Here is a 21421-nt window from a genome sequence, read left to right on the forward strand (position 1 = left end):
TGGCAGAAGGAGCTAGGATAGGAACAACTCTATTCTGGGAGACTCGGGCCCCTCCCAGCCTGGTTTCACCTCAGAAAATTTGAGATGGTGATACTGCTCCTCCAGCCACTCAATTCCATCTCCAGCTCCACTACCCTGTAGGTAGATTTCTGTTAAGCTTTTCTACACAATAATTCCAAAATAATTTCAATTATTTTAAAGTGGGGGGAGAGAAAAAGACTAGCTGAGTAAGTTGTGTTCTGCCTATGAAAATGAAATCTTTCTGAATGGTTAGAAATAGCAAGTATGGCAACCCCAAAGAAAGAAATACAAAAAGATATGTGAAATGATGCACGGTAGGAACACTCACAAAAATAACATATACTTGGTCTGCAACTAAATACTACACAACAGTGGGACTTTTTAGGTCCTAGCTGTGAAGATGGCAACAAATGTCAGTATGATTACAATTTTATTCAAATTTGTATTCTTTTCTTTTTCCAAATATAACTTTCTCTGCGAGAGTTAGGCTTAATGACTTTTAATGCCCCTACTGGGTCTAGAATCTAGAATACTCCAATTTACTTAGGTTTTTTTCTTAAGGAAAAAAAGAATTAGACTTGATTTCCTTGAAAGTTCTTCACTGTTATAGATCAGTGACTCATCTTTAGTATTATCTGGGGCAGTGAGATGTTAAGCAACTTGTCCATAATCTCTCAGTGGTCTTGAGTTCCAACTCTTTTATTTTCCTTTTGTGCCCCTGAACCCTGCTACTACATACTACTGGCCAGAAGGATTCGAGACTATGGACTGAGTCTTTTTCTTGTCCTATTATAGATCCAACTATGCATCCCATCCACAACTCCAAGGCTGACACAAAGCATTCTCTTCATCCTCTCCCTCCATTACAGCTTCCAACAAGGGGTTTGAAGATTTTAGACCCTTTGCACTGAGGAACAACTGAGACCCTCAGTTTTCTCTGCACCACATTTAACAATTTTATCATAAATTAAATTTCTATGTACCAGGCAGAGTTGAATTTTCTGGCATTACAGATAGGTACTTTTATAAAAAACTAACAATACAGGATACCAGAATGTTGGGGTTGAAACCAACTTTAAATCCCACATAGTACTATTACGTGAACAAGGATTCCTTTTATAGCATATAGCCTTTGCTCAAAAGAGCTTTTGTGAGGGGGAACTGATACCTCTTGCTCATTCTACTGCTGAATAGTTGTAAAGATTAGGGAAGAAATTTTTCCCTACATCAAGCCCCCATTTGCTTCTTTGCAGATTCTGCCCAATGCTCTCACTTCTGTCCCCTGGCATTAAGAAGAATAAAATTAAGCCCATGACAACGCTTCAGAAATATAAAGACAAATATCATGTGCCCCCTAAATCTCCTTTACTTCAGTTGTAACATTTTTTCATTCCACTGAATTGATTGTCCTATGAAGAGATCTCACTTCTCAACTCCTTGCAATATGAATTCGATTTCTGTCCAATTTTCAATTTTCTTGACCTCTGAAACTTTTGGTACTCTTTATCACACACACCCCTTCCTGTCTATTCTCCCCTCCATTGGCCTCTATGTCCTCACTCTTTCCTCCTATCATGTCTGACTGTTGTGTCTTCAAGATACCAGAAAAAGTGAGGAGGAAGCTAGTTCCTCATTTCCTCTCCCCGAAGTATCAATCACTAATTCCTCAAGGCTCTGGATTTCAGTTCTCTTCTAACTTCAGCTTTTCTCTCTAAATATTCTCCTTGGTGATCTGTGTTCCCATAGGTTCAATGATGATTTTTATACAGATGATTCTTCTACTTGTATATAACCATCTCTAATCTTTAACCAAAATTCCAGTCCTGATTCTCTTATTGCCTGCTAGATACCTCCTAAGCAAACTCAATGTGTACAAAACCAATCTCATTATATTCCCTTTCCCCCAAAACTTACCCCCCCAACAAATTTCCCTCTTCTGCTGAGCGTATGGTCATCCTCATCATCATCCAAGTCAACATCCTGGATTAGTGTTCTAGACTCTTCCCTTTGCCATACTCCTATATGGAATAAATAATTGCTAAGTTCTATTAATTCTACTTTCACAACATATCATTTTCTTTCTCTAGTCTCATACCACCCTAACTTAAAACCTTAATTTGAACAATTACAAAGCAGCTTTCTAATTAACTTCTCTGAACTCAGTTCTTCCTCAATCCAATATATTCTCTACATAGGTTAAAGAAACAATGTCCTAAGGCACAGATCTGAGTACATCATTCATCTTCCCTAAAACCTTCAGTGACTTCCCATAGTGTCTGGGACAAAAAACAAACAAACAAACAAAAAACCTCATAATTTCACAATGTGACACTTGAGGCCATGGAAAAACTGGGTTCAATCTACCTTTCCAGTCTTTTTACATTATTCCACCTGTGCCAAACTAAGTGGAAATACTATTTCTTCTGTTCACTGACACAGGCTATTGCCTCATCCTTGGAATTCACTGTATCCTCAAGTCTATCATTAAATTCTTTATCTTCTTTCCAGACTCAACCTAGGCACTGCCTACATACTGACTGATTTCCCCAGTCGTTAGCTTTCTCTCCTTCCTCAAATTATCTAGTACTTATTTATCTGTGCCTTACTCTTCCTTCTGAATTTTACCTCCTTAGAGAAGGGAGGAGGTTTGTTTTCATTTTTGTCTACATCCTTGTATCCTGTAAGAGAGGAAAATCAGATTCAACATGTAAGAAAAGCAACCCAAGCAGGGGAGGAGCAAAGAAGACAAAGAATTTGCATAATATCTTGTATATAAGAGAGGCTTTATAAAAGTTTGTGGGATTAAATTGAATTCCAGTAGTAGTGATGAATTCACACTGATCTACTCATACTTTCTTGCTCAGTTTCCCCATGTGAACAACAACACAATTATGAAAACAATTATGAAAAATTATGAAATTAGGGTCATAGTTTAAAGTTGGAAGAGACTTGAAGATTATTTAATCAACTCTACTCATTTTACCAAGAGAAAACTGCAGCCCAGAGTCTGGAGACCTGGGTTCAAATCTCAGCTGTAATATTTACTTACCACCTGTATTACGTTTGGGAAGCCACTTCATTTTTCTAAGACCCTGTTGCCTGGGTAAGATAAGAATGAGAAGATATGTTCCATCGAGCTCTAAAGTAAGTACCATAGAAACTTTAAAGCACTATGTAAATGTGACTTACTATTGACTTTTATCCTCCATTCCACCATTCCTCTCTCTTATCCAGTGCTGTTTATTAAAAATCATGTCATTTTTTCCTTAAAGGTACCAATGACCTAGTTATGCTCTTTCTTGATTTTTGAACTCCATATTCATTGCAAAATGGTGCCTTTTTGTACAAGACTCCAAATCCAGAATTGCCCATAAGCTTCATGAGTCAAAATCTTACTGTCAGAAATGAGGCTCCCTACACTTGGCTGGGTTCAATTTCTTTAAATATCTACAGCATTAAATTTCAGATCTCTGAACTTCTGAAAGTCAGTGTGAGGAAGGGGAAGGAGTTTGGGAAAAGAATTAAAGCCCCACTATTCTATTTACTCCCTCTGTAGAACTTGGATCTTTTTCTATTCCTCTTAATTTTAGGGCCTTCCTTCAGAGATTAGCCTCAATATTTCTAGTATATCATTGTATGCATGCCATTTGCCCCATTAAACTGTGAACTCTGTGAGAGCAGGGATTGTCTTTTGCTTTTCTTTGGATCCTCGGTGCTTAATTTAGTGCTTGGCCCATAGTAAGCCCTTAAGAAATGATTGTTGTCTGACTAAGCAATTCTCTAAAATGAAATTGCAGAGAACATTCCTACCTTTGCCAGTAAAGAGGTTATATTCTTACCTGGGAGTTCCTGATAGCAGTAAAATAATGAATCTAGTTCCTAAGTTGCTATTCAGTCATTTTTTCAGTCATGTTTGACCCCATTTGGAGTTTTCTTGGTAAAGATTCTGGAGTGGTTTGCAATTTCCTTCTCCAGCTCATTACAGAGGAGGAAACTGAGGAAAACGGGATTAAGTGACTTGCACAGGGTCACACAGCTAGTAAGTATTTGATATTTGAACTCACAAAGACATGTTATCTTGGACTTCAGGCCCAGCCCTCCATCCACTGTACCACTTAGCTGCCCCTCTGCTAAGATGCAAATAAGTATTTCCTGAAGGGTATAAGGCATAATTATTTCATGATCCCATATTACAGATATTCTTTCTAATATTTCAGCTCAATCCTTAATAAAATTACAGCAGGATTAAAGGGAGGGAAGAGCCTCTCTCTAGTTTCTGCTTTACTCAATACATCAATAAGAATGTATTAAGTACCTAGCTAGTTCAGTGTATTAATATTAATTGATAATTATTAATATTAGTATTAAGCTAGCTAGTTCAGTGGCCAGTGTGCTGAATCTGAAGTTAGGAAAAGGTAAGTTTAAATCCAGCCTCAGACACTCACTGGTTTTGTGACCCTGGCCAAGTCACTTGATGTCTGTTTGCCCCAATTTCCTCAATAGCAAAATGGGGATATAGTGGCATCCAACTCACAGGGTTGTCATGAGGATCCATTGAGGTCATATTTATAAAGTTCACCATAGGACCCAGCACATAATTATCAATTTTCATTTAACTAGAAAAAGAAGTTAACACTGACATCCCCAAACACAATTTAGTCTCACAGTGACTTTAGTGAAATGCTTCCTTGTCTTCTAGAGTTCCTCACAGTTTTTACTTTGAAGACCCTTTATCATCAGCAGTAGCATTATCACTTTTCTCTTCAGGCCTCTGTTTCTCTCCCCTGTCACACGAAAGGATTGAACTAGAGAGTTTCTAGGATCCTCCTTAGTTGACATTCAGTGATTCTGAGAAAGGGTGTTGTTTACCAGGAAGTTACTCTATTTCCCCTGTGTCTCTAAAGACTGTGGAGCCAAGTCAGGCAAATTTCAAGTTTAATCATAGCCATGCTGGAGGTTCTTTAGGATGACTATTACTACATTCTCTCTTCCTTATCACCCATCCAATATCATTAATGCCTTCAAAGAAAGAGGAGACCTAGAGCAGAAAGAAGGGGAAATCAACTGAAAACTTTTCTGGCTCAAAAACCTTTTGGAAACCACAAATTCATGAGTTGTGCCTGAAGGTGTGAATGCAGAAATGGTGTAAGGGAGGATTGTTCATGAATCATACTCTTTCTTCCTTTTCTTCTACCACTGCCATCACTTCATAGCTTCTTCTCTTTTTCTACTTTCTTTCCTTCTTTTTCCTTTTCATTCATTCTATTTTTCTCTTTTTTCTCTTTCTTCTTCCTCTTTTCCTTCTTTCCATCTTTTTTTATTTAGAAAATCACATGCATTAACATATTTATTTTATGAATACATCAAGAAATTAAAATCAGATAGGAACTACATTTTATTCTTATTCTGAGCTTTTTGCATTCCACTGTAATCATATACCACAACTTGCTCAGCCATTCCCCAATTGATGGACATATCTTCAGTTTCCAGTTCTTTGCCACCACAAAAAGAGCTACTATAATTTTTTTTAAACCCTTACATTCTGTCTTAGAATTAATACTGTATATTGGTTCTAAGGCAGAAGAGTGGTAAGGGCTAGGCAATGGGGGTTAAGTGACTTGCCCAGGGTCACACAGCAAGGAAGTGTCTGAGATCAGTTTTGAAGCCAGGACCTCCCATCTCTGGGCCTGACTCTCAATCCACTGAGCTACTAAGCTGCCCCCTAAATATTTTAAAACATCTAGTTTCTTTCCTTTTTTCTTGATCACCTTAGGAAATGAACCTAATAGTGGATTCTAAGAGAAGGATTTCAAAATTGTTCTGTTCCATAATGTGAAATCAAAGGAGCATTTGGCCCTCTTCTCCCTAACAGAGAAATCCCAAGAGCATTGGTTATTAATCTTTACTGAGTACGTTCTTCATTTGAGAGGTAATGAAAGACTCATTGGACACGCTGCTTTTAATCAAATTCTATATTTGCTTAAGGAGTCTCAAACCCATGTTCACAATTCAACTCCTATCATCCAAAGGGATGCATTTTCAAGCCACACTAAGGGAATGCTAATCTTTTGCTATTAGCTCAAAAGTGAAGAATCATGGCCACCAAGCAACTTGAGAGAAAAATAAGATAAGAATCTTTTTTTTTTTGGATGCCTTCTTAGGTAAAGAAGAATGAATCTGAAAGCAAGGGAAGAAGAGCTCCTCTTGCTGGTGAAGAATATTATCCCAAGTTGAAAGCAAAACAGAGCAACTAAGAGCTAGCTTTTATTTCTAATAGAAACCTCATGAGACTTAACTTTAACAAATGGCATCATTTAAACCTTTGCAGGTTCTTGTGTTATATAATCAAGGAGTTGCATATAAAACTAAAAACTCTGAGAGCTGTTGAAAGTGGAGTTTGACTCGATAACTTAGAAGATGGTCCCTTCTGACTCTGGAAGGCAAGAAGTTAGAGATTATCTAGGCCAATCCCCACATTTTCCAAGCCACAACACTCAGGCTCCAAAACATGAACTGCTTTGTCTAGGGTCACACAAGTAGCAAGCCGCAGAATTGGGCTTTAAACTGAAACCTGCTGCTCTTGCTAACACAATATTCTACCTCCTCATATAACACTTCCAGGTTAGAAGAGAACATCCATGACCAAAAGCCCATACAAGTCATAGTCACCACTGAGGGTCTCTTTGTTTTATTAGCTATATAAAAAGGGGATTCAATTAATTGATTCTAGAGATCTCTCCAACTCAATACTTTCCATAATTACTTTATTTTTATTCAGAATATACAAGCATAATTCTCAAAATTATTCAGATTGTATCATCAGACTAAATTCCTCATGTTTTTTTGTTGAGTTTTTGTTGCTCTCAAGCTTGGAATCTATTTAATTCCTTTGGTCTTTCATCTCAGAAAATTAGCACAGCTAAAGGGCTTTAGATTTGCAGAGTTCAAAAAAACAAAAAAGGTAGCTACTTCTGTAGCAGAAGAAGAGTAAGCAATAAGCTAATTGCACACATCTCTCAGTGCTGACCCCAAAATGCTTGATCAGAGAATTAGGAACGTTCTTTATTCAATCAGGACTCCTAGACTTTGTAAGACAGAGTCACTAATATTTATGGATACTTTTTGTTCTGATGGAGCAAACAAACCCCCAACAAATAATCAAAGCCCCCACAAAGCACCTTCTTGGGAAACTTACACAAAATATCAGAGAGTGGGCTCACAATACATATCACTGTCTATTTTTGTCTGTAACCCAGAAGGATGCACTTTAATCTGACATTTTCCATTGTCTTTGACCTAAATTATATTATCCTCTGCCTTCATTTACATCAGTGTAAACCCCATTTATATTGCTCTTAGTTGTGCTTAAGGTCCCTTCAAGGCGACTTTAAGCAAATTTTCCCAAACGTTCTCTGAATTCTCTGTAACCCTTTATACCTCTAAGCACTATGACACCCCAGGAAGGCAGTCTCTTTCCAGCTAAAGATCTATGATCTATGAGCCTATCCACTGCAATTTGTTTAGTTATTCTTACAAATCTTGCTCTCACTAGCTACCCTCCATAAAGGGATAACTTCAATAATGTCTTCATATTCCTTAGATTGAAGGCTAGCCCTAGGGAAACCTGGGAAATGGACAAAGTATGCATTTAGCAATTCTTCCCTACATTTTTCTATCTCTAGCCTCTCCCTTGTGCTCTCCTAGGTGTGATCCTGTCAGTTCTGGGAAAACAAAGTGAGAAACTCCCCTCAGAGATTTCCCCTCCCCTCTGCCCAGGCAGTCTGCAATTTAAAAGAGAGATCCAGAGGAAGGGAAACAATGAAAAATGAGACACTGAGAAAAGCTGTGGTGGGAAAAGATCCTTTAAGTCCCAAGGCAGAATGGACTACTTGTGTGTATTCTTTCTCCTTGGAGGTTTTTAAGCAGAGGCTGGAAGACCGTTTGTCTAGTATGTCATAGGGTGGACTCCTTTGGGGTTTGGATCGACTAGATGGTTCCTGAGGTCCCTTCCAACTCTTAAATTCGATGATTCCATGATGTCACCCCAAAGGTCCTTTGTCTATCCCTGCCTTGACTATGATCGGAATTCAGAAGAGCAGAAAGCCATGCGTTTCTTAGAAAGGTGCTTGACCCTCAGAATGACTTCAACCTAGCAATGTCATCCTGAAAATAAAGCCATCCATTGCTAGGTAGGTGCTAGTTTGGGACTATTAGGGGAAGTTGAGTTATGACTTGTGGCATACCTTCAGCTAGAAAGCTTCTAAAAAGGATGGAAATACTGCCATATGTTAGGTTTACACACCTTGGTGATCATGCCACAGTACTCTACCTGCATGCTGACAGACATTTCTTTAAGCTGTATAAGGGGACCAAACTAAGATGCTCCCTTCATTAGCTGACATTCTTTCTCTAGCAGCTAAGGGACTCTTATCTTGGGTTCACCAACAACTGTATTAAGCCATATCAGGAAACAAATAAATGAGACATATTTAAAAGCCTGTGAAAGGGCACCAGACCGAAATGCTGCTAAATTGCTGTTTTAAATTCTTCAGTTACCACTCAGGGCTGATCTCTCCACATTTGCTAATGTAATGCTTTCTATTTCTGGCTACAGAATGATGGTTCATAGTAAATGCTCTATAGACCAAATATTATTGCAGGTCAGAGCCACTGATGAAAAAATAAATAATATTCTCTGTTGAACAACAACAACAAAAGATCTACTTTCTTTTTTCAAGCAAAATTCGGTATAGCAAACTTCCAACCTGGTAGATCAATGGAATTTATTGTAATAATATTACATTAGTTCCCTATGTTATATTCTAAGATAGTATCTACAGTGTTATAATCAATCAACTGTATGATGTCTAAAGCATTATCCTGAGAGCAGGGATTATTAGTTCATGTTCTGGAACCAGGAGGCATGTTAGATCCTAGGTATTCAAAGACAAAATTTTTCAACAATCCCTACTCTCAAAATATGACATTCCTTAAGTGAGCATCTATTATTGATTGCCTACTCACCACTCAGCCCTTTATTAGGAACTATGCAGAAGTAGCCCAAAGAAATGGATAAATTGGGCTCCCGTGGAAGGTCCTGAGGTTCACATCCCAACTCACACATATATTACCTATATGATTTGTTATAAATTATTCCTTTCATGGGAAGGTTGTTTGCTGCCCCCCACAAATCCTCTTAGGCTTTATATTCAAAAGAAATTCTCAATCTTTATCTAAGGATGGAGTTTCCACACTGACAAATTGACAGTTTGCTTGAATTTGTACATTTACCTATCTATCTACTTATATAGATGGCTATACCTATCTATTTCTATTTATAACATGATATATGTATGTATATAACTCTATAGCATGTAGTATAGTCTATATGCTAGGTAAATATAACATATGTTACATATATCTAGCAAATATAATATCAGATACAAGGATTTATTTACAGGACCTTATTTCATTTATTAAGGGAGTTCCTGGTGAGGAACTTCCTTTATTAAGGTATAACTTTTCTGTAACTCAATGTCTTTGAGGCTGGCCTAAAATACTGAGAGATTGTTTGACTTGTCTTGGCAGCTAGTTTGTATCAGAGGAAGGACATTTAACTTGAGGTCTCCCTGACTCTGAGGCTGACTCCATATTCATTATACCTTGTTTTCTCTGGCTGTCCAAAGAGCAGAAAGATCACTGAATTAGGGATCAGAAGTTTGGATGTAAATCCTGGCTTTATCATTTGTTATGCTATTTCCTCCAGGGTATTATTTCTCACACTACCTAGTTTACTTGTTTTCATGAGGATCCAAAGAAATGATGCCTGTAAAGTACTAAGTTAAAGTACATAACATTTAGTATTATGTGAAGTCAGTTATCTTATTATTATTTAAATATACATCCCAGAATATTTATGTATATGTGTGTACACACACACAGAGAGAGAGAGAGAGAGAGAGAGAGAGAGAGAGAGAGAGAGAGAGAGAGAGAGAGAGCTGTATCCTGAATTCTAACACCCAGCTTTTCAGCTAGAAGAGCTAAAATAAAAGCAAATAAAGTAACGTTTCCACGTGCATACATTGAAAGATCCGAGTTTAGTGTGACTACTACAATCAGTAATCAGTCATTCACATCACAAAGGCATCACACACATTTTGCTTTCCATCTGCTTGCCATCATTACTGATGGTATCAAACATAGGTCTACTTGTTTGATCCTTTCACAAATTCATTACAAAGGCCAAAATGCTTTATTATATAAACATTCTTTCTTCCTCTCTCCTCTCTGCCTTTCTCCCTCTCCTCCTTCCTCTTTCTCTCTCTTTCTTAGTCTTTCTCTCTCTGTGTTTCTCTGTGTCCATCTCTCGAATTTTTTAGATACTTGCTTATTCATAAAAAACTGCATGTGACTCAGTATGGAATGATACTACCTGGAACTCAAAAGCTATCAAATAATTTTCAGCATGTGGAAAAATTGAGAAAGCAGAAAGTTTCCTATTTTCTTAGCCCTTCACCTGAAGGGCCCAAAGCACCTTATAAGGGTGTAAATTGCTCCCATTTTAAGGCATTCATTAATTCTTTCAGGCCACAAGGGTGGTGTTTAGTAAATAGCCTCTCTGGACATACTTTGTAGACCCTAAGAGCTAGAGAACTTTGAAGAGAACCATTTCCCAGCAGATTCTAGGCTCATTAATTGAAGAGTTCTTGCTACTTTCCATGCCACTCTTACTATCTGAAAGTTCTCATTTCTGTAGGAGTCTTCTCTTGAGGATGTCAAGCACTTTTCCAATAACATTCTTCTGAGCTGATAATAACAAAGCTTTACATTTTTATGGCACTCCATGCTTTTTCAAAGAGTTTTCACATACCTAATAAGAAACCAGTGAAGGAGATAGGCATGGGGCACACACACCTTTTATTGTTGCCATTTTGCAGATTGGGAAACTAAAAACTTAATGAAGTTATGTCACTAAGAGATAAGGCTGACATAAACAATAATATGAGATAATAATATATAGGTAGCCAAGCACTATCCTATGGGTACCAAGTATATTTGTTTTAGGAGGTTAGGGGAAAGAACTAGAAGACTCAAGGAAGTCTTCAGAGAAGGAGTAGAGCTGGGCCTTCCCACATCTGCACGTTCCTTCCTCTAATCCACATGTCCTTCTTCTGCCAGAATAATATTTTTTGAATGTTGATCCCAGTTAGGTCACCAACAGTTTTTTAACAGCTTTATCACTTCTAAATGCCTCTCAAAAGTGACTCCCTATTGCTTCTGAAGTTCCAGCTTCTTTTCTTGGCATTCAAGACCTTCCTCAACATTGTGGCCCACTCCCTTTCAATTATATCTCATCTTACTCCCCTCCATGCAATATATGCTTCAGCCAAACTGGGAAGCAATCTGCACCACTTCCCAACATTCTCTGGGATCCCCTCACTACCCTGTTAGCACTTTAGAAGCTACTTAGGCAGAGAATGCTCATTCTCTCCACACTTCTCCATCTTTTCCAGTTGAATTCCTAGCCATCCTTTGAAGTCCAGCTCAAGCACTATCTCCTTCACAAAGCCTTCAACAAAGATTTGTAACTCTCTAATGCACTTGTCATGTGATATTGTGGATTATGAATCCCCCTACATGACCATAAGGTCTTTAAAGGTTGGGGACCCATTGTTATCTGAACTTTGTTTCTCATCTCTTTCCCCTCAGACACCCTTATCCAGTATTGCTCCACCCACGGGAGACATGTAACAAAGGCACATTGACTTGTTCCAGAGTGAAGGATAGGCAGATTTGGGATAGGTAGACAGACAGTAGAATCATTGTCAATTCAGTATGTAGAAAAGCATGAATGAAGTTGGAAAACTATCACTTTTATATTTTATAAAGTTTATTAATAATCACTTGAAGTGGAAAACTACAAGAACAAAAATAAAAGCCTGAGTAAAGAAATGTGAGAAAAATTCTCCTGCCTGGCACTCACCCAACTTTCCTGGCCATGATCAGGAGAAAAAGAGAGTGAGAAGGCTTATATTTTCCCTCCGTTAGCATGTTAAGTAGATACATAACTGGGATTCTGGGGGAGAGAGTGGAAAACCATCGCTTTTTAATTTGTAAAAATGAAAAAAGGTAAGAAATTTTTAGGAAAATGAATCAATGCATTGACAAAATCTGCCATAATATAAAATATTCCATACCCAAGGACCCCCACCCACCACTCACCCTTATCCATTTGTCTTTGCAAAGGAGTGGAGGAAAGTGTCTTCTCATATCTCTTGTTCAGGACTCAGCATGTACTTTATCACTTGCAACATTCACTTTCAACTTTGTGTATGGTGGGGAATCATACATTGTTTTCTTGACTCTGTTTACTTTGTTTCAACAAACTAATAGTTGATTGAAGAAGAACTTAGACCACTCTTTCAAGGAGAGTAAAGGATGTCAGAAAAAAAGTAAAAAAAAGTTTCTAGTTTGGTGGATAGGCTTCCAAAGGGTAAATTTATGGGGAAAAAAGGACAAGTTTTGTACAGGATGGACATGCATGAATCATCAATCAATTTTGTTTCAATCAATATTGTTGAAGGGAAGATTTTTAGAGATAAGAGTCCAGATCCTTTTGAGTAAGATCTATCTATAAAGGAGTTTTGAGAAAAGCCTGGATTTAACTAACAAAGGTCAACAGAGAGACTGTTGCAATAGTCTAGGACAGGGACAAAAGGACTAAATAAGGGTAAATGGAAAGGAAAGGATGAAATGAGATTTTAAAAGAAAATGCAAATATGAGGATTTGATATAAAGAATAATCACAAGTTTACTAAAAGATTTCAAACCTGAGCATCTTGGGAGAATGGTTTTATCATTGACAGAAACCAGAAGGGAAGTTGACTGGGAAGAAGCTCTTTTGAAAGGAAAATGATAGTAATACCAGGAAATCAAACCTCCCAATCTGACAGCTCATGGGGTCCCCTAAGCCATTTTTCACTTGGCTTATGCTCATTCTATTAGTTAAAAAATTATATGCAATCTCCTTAAAGTTTGAAATGCCTTAAACATCATCTAGGCCCTAAAACATTACTTTTTTGGTTAATAGTATAAGCATTTCAAAAGTCTTATCCTTGAAATCAACTTTCTTCACTTCTTGATTGTCAATCTTTAATTTGCCTCCTGTTCACCCACTTTTGATGACAAGTCTATCCATTAAACTTAATCCAAGCTAATGAAAATGATGGGAATCTATTTGTTGCTATCTGGAATTATTTGGAAACATAACAAATCCTGCAAGATTCTGTATTACTATAACTTTTAAAACCACAAACAAGAAAAAGAATATCAGAATCCTTACAGAGCACAGGCAGATCTTGCCTGTAGCAAAACATTCCTTTGAAAGAGAGTAGCTCTAATAAAATGTGAAAGTTAAACCCATCAGGAAAAGAAATTGTTTTTTTTTTTTTAACACACTTAGAGCCAGTGGTTTGACTATACTTCACTGGCTGATGGCTATGCCAAGTTAACCTGACCTTATAAGAGAGAAAGTCTTCCTGCTCTCCTTCTACTCTTTTTTTCATACTTGCACAATTGCAACATAATAAAGCAGCAGATCATATGTATTTATGTACAATGGTGCATGTGAAAGAGAAGAGCCAAGGCAGACCAATGTAAAATAGGACTTACAAGAAAGAAATCATTCAGAATATGAAGTTCTTTGTATGTTATCTTATTCGATCTTCACAAAGAAGATAGGTACTCTTATTTTTATAGATTTTTATTTTACATGTAAGAAAACTGAAACTGATGAACTTGAACAGCTATACAAGCACATGAAGCAGTATTTAAACTTCTGGACTCTGTAAACCTTAAAATTTCTTAGACTTGTGAATGTTGGAAATTTCACCATTGGAATGTGAACCCCATTGGCAAGGGAGGTTCCTCCTCCTCCCTTCTTAAGATTACTTTAGGACAGAAACCTTTTGATGAACAATGGAAAGGGCTGCAGCATAGATCAAAATTTAATTATTCCAATCTCCACCCTACTCAGGATTTCCTTGTCACAACTCCAAGTCCCAGGCTCTAACACTGTGCCATCTAGTTCCTGAAAATTAATTTTAGTATACTTTTCTTACAAGGTCCTGGTTTTTTTTTTTTCCTTCTGGGGACCATTAAAAAAAACTTACCTCCTGCCTTAGAATCAATTCTATTCTATTCTAAGGTTTTCTAAGGCAGAAGAGTGGTAAGGGCTAGGCAGTGGGGGTTAAGTGACCTGCCCAGGGTCATACAGCTAGGAAGTGTCTGAGATCAGATTTGAACCCAGCATCACTGTTTTTTGACAAGACCAATTATACCCAAATGGAGTTCTTTCTCTTTACTGCTATAATCTAATGGATGTGTGATCTTAGAGATGTGGGCAGAGATCACAAGTCAGTCATGTTTTTCCATCCTGAGGACTCTCATTCATGTCCTTATATAAATTCACCAAATAAAGTTCATTCAATCTGCTGGAGGCCTTTAGCTCATTTTCTTGACATTGTATGGATCTTAGTGGAATATATATGGGCTATCTGTTGGTTATTCATTAGTCTCACAGAATGGTCAACTCTTTTTTTCCTGGTTACATATTTCTCTAATGTCCTCTTCCTTGCCCCTTCTCTATATAACAATATATGACTGGATTTCTTGATTTTTCTCTTCCTCTTAAGTATCTTTAAAAGTCTTTGGTACTGGGGGCAACTGGGTGGCTCAGTGGATTGAGAGTCAGGCCCAAAGACAGGAGGTCCTGGTTTCAAATCTGGCCTCAGACACTTCCTAGCTGTGTGACCCTGGGCAAGTCACTTGACCCTCATTGCCTAGTTTTCCCACTCTTCTGCCTTAGAACCAATACCATTGGTTCTAAGACACAAGGTAAGGATTATTTTTTTTAAAGTCTTTGTTACTATTGAGGATTGGGAATTTTTATTTTTATCTACAGAACTCAGAGACCCTGAAAGAGCCACAGTTTCCCCTTTCCCTTTCTGAATTCATTTTTTTCCTGACCAGGATGAAATGGTCTCAGTGTGCCCCACCCCTTGTTATTGCTGTATTTACTGAGCTAGAAAGTTATGCTACCCAGTGATCATGAATCTGCCATGGGTCACTCATACCCAACAGTGCTTACATCTTTACCTCCTGTTAAATCAAAATGTGGCAGTTATTGTGCCAAATTGTGCAGACCCCATTATTGTTAGAGCACAAGACATCCATTTCAGTTGACCAAGGCTATTTCATGCTTTGTAACCACTTCAGAGTTAATGGTCTGGTACTTCATTGTTTTTACTAGTTAGTCAATGGGTAGCTCCTAGGATATTTTCCTTCATCAAAACTGACAGCCTGGATAACAGAGGGAGATCTCTCTGTGCCTTCCTTAACCTTCCTTTGGCTTTAAACCAAATTGACCTTCCCCTGAACCAACAGTGAGGGCTAAGTCATTTCTGATGCTCTAAATTATAATTTCAACTGGAATAGGCTCACGTAAGTGACAGTTCATGTTTTCAATGGTAATAAGTACACTTCTTCTATATTATAATGGAAAAATGAATGACAATGTCTACCATGGAATAGAGAAATGTGTATTATATTAGAAAAGAATCCTTATATATATATTTTTAAGTGTTTTTCCCCCAGGTGTATACCCTAACTTCTGATCTCACCTCTCTGTGGCTCTTAGTTTGTCTTCACTTTTCAATATCTTCATGTCAAGTTTTGCATCTTGCCTTTCAGGATCTCCATCATGCAACAAGAGCTGGCCATTATGGCTCCCTGCCACAGAAGTCTCAGCATGGCCGTACTTATGATGACAACCCTGTAGTTCACTTCTTCAAGAACATTGTAAGTTTCTTCCTTGTGGGATCTTTGGGAAAAGAAAGATATTTGTTGGGGGAACAGATTGGTCTTTGGATATTTCTTTGGCATGACCCTTACCTTGAAGGTAAAGATGGGAATCAATGGTCCTGTTATTGGCAAACCACATACAGAAGCTACTTCTACTTTAAAAAACTGGGCCCCTAATGGGGCAGCTAGGTGATTCAGGGGATTGAGGTTCAGCCCAGAGATGAGAGGTCCTGTGTTCAAAATTGTCCTCAGACACTTCCTAGCCATGTGTCTAAGGGCAAGTCACTTGACGCCCCATTGCTTAGTTTTCCCATTCTTCTGTCTTAGAAACAAAAGACAGTATTGATTCTAAGATGGAGGGTAAGGGTTTAAAGAAGGGGGGAAAAAGAAAATACTGGACTCTGATTTTGAAGATGACATTGGCAATTGAGATAAATATCAGGCAATGCTCAAAAGTTTAAAACAAGCCCTTCTTCATTCTGTTTTTCATAAGCTAATCCTTCTGTGTATTTAGAGAACTACTAGTGATTAAATCTCATAGAATTACATGTTTTTAAATTTTATTTTTTAAAAACCTTTACCTTCTTCTTAGAATCAATACTAAAAATCATTTCCAAGGCTGAAGAACAGTAAGAGCTTGTCAAATGGGGTTAAGTGACTTCACACAACTCAGGAAGTGTCTGAGGTCATATTTGAACTCAGGACCTCCCTTATCCAAGCCCGATGCTGCATCCATTAAGTCATCTAGCTACCCCAATTGATTGTCATTTAAAGAACCAAAATGCCACATGGTACTGATGAGGCAATCATCGATCAATCTGCCAACAAGCACTTCCTATATGCCAGGAACTATGGACACAGAGAAAAAAAATAATTCCTACTTTCAAAAAGCTTACAATGCAACGTGCACATCTTTGTTAAAGGACAAACATTCGCTTTTGAAGTTACAGTCACATTTGAAACATTTTCTTGCTCTTTATCTTAAACATTTCTGAACAAATATTTCTTGGGAAACCCGTGTGGTAAGAGAGTATTGTAAAATAATGCTGCGGCTTTTCAAACTCTAGCTGAAGTACTAAGTCCTGCAGCTTGTTTTCAGTCTTGGGGAGGCCTGGCATGAGTTGCCGGGAATCTCATGAATCTCAGACTTTGGGCGTTGCCAGCTCAGAAAGGGTAATCCCGTGAGGCTTAGCAGCCCAAAAGGCAGTTAACAAAGCGACCTGAGGACTCATCAGCCCCTTGGTCACTGCTTCACCATTCTCTGCATTGTCTTCCAGGTGTCACCTCGGACACCACCTGCAGGACAAGGAAAGGTAAGGCCCGATCTTGAAGGGACTGTGGGAGGGGTGGGAGGGTTGGGAGGGAGGGAGGGTGGAAGGAAGGCAACCAAAGCTGATATTTTTTAAAAAGCCATCCTTTTTCTTTAGTCATTCCCTGGAAGTTCCTAAAGCAAGTAGGAGAGAGGTTGACTCTCCCTCGTCCAGGAAAAATTCATCACCAGCCAGCGCAAGTGGAATGACGTCCAGTGGCCATGTTGGGCTTGCTGGGTCCTGGACTCTTGCTGGTAGTCAGTAGGGTCTTGAGAGCTCATCTCCTTGGCGGGCCCTTTTTTGTTGACCATGTTACTGTTTCTTTCTCTTCCGGTATAGGGAAGAGGATTATCCCTCAGCAGATTTAGCTGGGTAGGTGAAGACTGCATTTTCCTTTGGCTCCCTCTACCAGTCTAGCTACTGCAGCCACTTGACTTTTCTGTTCTGGTCTTCTTTTCAGTTGCTTAACCTATTCCGATCCTTTTCTTCCCTATAAACAGCAATTTGCTTGTGGCTGTAATTTGGGTGCTTTGCTTCTGAATGGGAAATGTGTCCTTCTCTACAGTGACAATGCTTCCGCTTTAGCTCCAGTGGGACAAACCCACTTCACGCATAGCAAACCACCTTTTCTCCTTCAAGGCTCCTGGAAGATTCGGCTGTTTTTCTTTTCTTTCTTTCTTCCGTTTTCTTTTTCTTTCTTTTTTTTTCTTTTTTTCTTTTTCCTTTTGGAAGGATGGGAGGGATGGGGAAAAGATAAAATCAGGGTTGGTTACCCAATCCTGGTTTGTCTTATAATACAGAACGGTAGCACCTCGTTTGGCCAACTGAAATTTTCCCTCAGACATAGGAGATGAGGGAAGTGAATCCTGGGGTCTGGAAGAGGGCAGCAGTGTTAACAAAGAGTTAAAAAAATGACCTTTCAGTGGAGCTTTTGAAGGCTAATTCCATTTATTGGAAGAAAAAGACAGAAGAAAATTCCATTTAAAATAAGATTCTGTCCTTAAACTATTTGAACTTAAAAATCAAGTGAAAAAAGAAAATGAAATTATAGACATCTGCTAGCAAGACCACAAGGCTCAATAAACATAAACTCTATATAGTAGGGTTTGCTTTTCCCCTCTCATTTATTGGAAATGACTATGACCTTATGATCTCTCACTTATTCTTCAAAGGTCTCTCCATTGAGGTTGATAAAATTCTCTAGCAGATATCACTTGTACACTAGGCTATATTTGCCTTCCACTTCACAAACTCACAGATTCTAAATAAAGTGGGGAGGGGGTAGAAGAAATTACATCAATACACTTTATCACAGACAGAAATTGAATGCTTCTAGGAGGTCCTAAATGACTACCAAAAAAAATGTTTCTAATGACTAGAGAGGACACTTTCTCTAGGATGAACCCTAAGCTATGTTATTATTTAAATTTCAGGAATCTAAGGGAATGTGATTGGGTCAGTGCAGCTACTCATTGCACCCAGGCAGTTGGTAGCCAGTAGGTGTTCTTCATGAGCCACTGTGGCTAGGAAAAAACAACAATTTAATGATTACAGTTCTAGGGAGGAAGTCCTCCAAATTTGGCTAGACTGGACCTTGGTTGACAGACATCCACTCTGTCACTGGGCTTTTCTAGCATGGTTCAGTGTGTTTGAGCTTATGCTCCACTGGAATAGTCTTTGAGAACCCAAGATTACCTCCCAATCAGGAGGAAGCATTCCAGTAGGACTCTGGGAAAGGACCTTTATCTTTAGTGTTCCAAACTATATTCTGAGCCTGATTCTCTGACCCTGGGATGTGGGTGGGGGCTTGGGGTAGGGGGGTGGGTATGAATAGGGAAGGCCTCAGCAGGATTTATGAGGGGGTGGGAAACTTCAGTTCTCCTACAATAGGAGTGTCCAATAGAAGATTTTCTTCTCTCCACAGCAAAAGGAGTGGGACATGAGGAGCAGAAATGGGAAAATTTGGCACTGTAGGTATCCAGAAGCAGATCTGTCCTAATCTAGCCTCATCTAAACACTTCATCAGTCCCTCAGATTGCTTCACAAATTTGCAAAGCATATAGACCCTTTCCTCCCAACCCCTTCCTTCCCAGAGGACTTTGCCTGTGACAAAATCTATACCCTTCCATTCCTCAGCTTAAAGGAAAAACTGGCGCAAATGGCACTGACAAATTAGGGTTCATAAAGTTTTTAAAAAGGGGGGAAACTTTTTTTAAAAATTTAAATCAATGACCGTATCACCTTGGCAAATGAAAACATACTCTTCTTTTAAAAATAAAGGCAACTTGGTGAGGGGGAAAAGCCCTGGATTTGTCATTAAGACCTGGGGTTCAAATAACAGCTCTGTACCTTACTATCTAAATGACCCTGGGAAAATCAACTCCTCTAGCCTCAGTTATTTCTAAAAATGGAGTTAAAACAGCTTATCTTTAGGGTTCCTTCTAGTTCCAAGTCCTGTGATTTCAAGATCAGAGCTTTAGAGCTAAATAAGACTTTACCAAATCCTTCATTTAATAGATGAGGAAACTGAGCGCCATCCCTACCACTCTCCCACCCCCCAGAAGTAGTATAGCAAAATGGAAAGAGTGATAGATTTGGAATCAGAGGTCCTGGGTTTGAACGGTTATTTTTTTTTGACTCTTACCTTCTGTCTTAGAATAGATACTAAGTATTGGTTCTAAGGCAGAAGAACTGGTAAGAATGAGGCAATTGGAGTTAAGGGACTTGCCCAGGGTCATCCAGCTTGTCATTTACCTTTGACAGGTCACTTTGCTAGGTCTGAGGTTCCTCATCTGTAAAGCAAGGGGATTGTGCCAGACCATCTCAAAAGTCCCTTCCAACTCTAAATCTAGAAGCCTGTGAGATCATGCTCAAAGTCACACAGAGAAGCAGAGCTGGGATTTGTCTTTTGGAAAAAAAGTATGCAAAAACCCCAAAATGGATATGTAATAACATCCCTTTGGCTATTCCCTCCAAGATACTGATCTCTACCCATTCATATCTGCCATCCTATGTGACTCTTGGCTATGTCCACTCACAAGTTTGCCACAGTGGGGCCACCCACCATACTGGGGGCCTTCCTTTGCTTTCTTCTGGCATTGCTAAGGGATTAGTGGACCATTTGGGCCATCCACCTGTCATCCCTTGCTCTCTCCACGCTACCAGCCTATCTTCTCTTTCCATCATATGTTTCTTTGGTGATATCCTTTTCTCCAGATTCTTCCAAGTTCTTTAGTTGTTATATGTTGCAGCCTACTCACACTTACCATTTGACTCTCCATTGCCCAGAACATGATACTCATTCTGAATTCTTCAGACACAGTAGTGTTTAAATGATTCCGAGTCATATGATGCCACTAGAGGAATATCAATATTAAAAAGCCAGACCTTTGTTTCTGGGAGCAGTTTAGGGTCATTCAGGGAGATTTTGGAGAACTATCATTGGCAAATGAGTGCCTAATCTCACTGAGTGAACTCTCAGGGATTCTCCCTGATGTCATGGGAGTAAATAAGAGGGAAAATATCTACAAGATATCCTCCTCTGCTACCACACATACAAAAATGTAGAGATAAGTAGATTGCTATCCACTATCTGTGGTAAGAGGAGACAAAGATGGTATGGATAAGAATCATTCACAAAGAATTCTAACCCTTAGTTTCCACTGCCTTCCTCTCCAGACCTTTGAAAGAGCTACAAACAAACAATGGATCAGTTTTAAATGACCAGGAATTTCACTTCTTTTCTTCCTTCCGTTTACATGCTACCTTTTTGGCAGAGGTGCTAACAATCTGTAACGTGACCCAAAGGAAGGCAGCAGGAGAGAGCAGGGAGAGAAGTCAGGGCTTTTAGAGGATGCACAAAGTGGAGTGGGAACACCTGGGCTACTCATCCAGGCAGTCATCAGGTGTATGTGAATAAGTGCCTACCAGCTGCACTGTATCACTCCTGTTTGAGGAGCCTCAAAGCTTGGGAAAGCTTATGGTCTAGTAGTTAGACGATGAAGAAATGGCCATCTGATTTTAATGTTTAAAAATCTCTGTGTGATACTATCTGTGACATACGGTGCAGCATTCATCTCTTACGGGGTCTTCCTTTTGCCAAAAGCTTTAAGCAAGGGTCCCCAAAGGTAAGCCTGAAGCAGACCTGATTGTAGCCTCTACTTCTTGCAGAACTCTCTCCCAGACTGGGCCATTGTCCTGATTTTTCTCCACCTCTTAAAACCTGCTGT

At 38.8% G+C, this 21421-nt stretch overlaps 1 protein-coding gene across 9 annotated transcripts in view; it reads left to right on the forward strand.

Moving 5' to 3' along the window:
- Positions 1-21421, forward strand: part of MBP (myelin basic protein) — a 266252-nt gene that overhangs the window by 233839 nt on the left and 10992 nt on the right. For 7 of the 9 annotated variants that reach the window (XM_056823552.1, XM_016431730.2, XM_056823556.1 and 4 more), the window contains 3 exons: positions 15772-15879; positions 17160-17195; positions 17532-17564. In XM_056823552.1, coding sequence (XP_056679530.1) covers positions 15772-15879; positions 17160-17195; positions 17532-17564 — 177 coding nt within the window. Of the gene's footprint in view, positions 1-15771; positions 15880-17159; positions 17196-17531; positions 17565-19116; positions 19163-21421 lie in introns of all 9 variants that reach the window. The other 2 variants (XM_056823553.1, XM_056823554.1) reach the window with 1 other exon arrangement.

Source organism: Monodelphis domestica, chromosome 3 (genome assembly GCF_027887165.1).
Source record: "Monodelphis domestica isolate mMonDom1 chromosome 3, mMonDom1.pri, whole genome shotgun sequence".
NCBI classification, from domain to species: Eukaryota; Metazoa; Chordata; class Mammalia; order Didelphimorphia; family Didelphidae; genus Monodelphis; species Monodelphis domestica.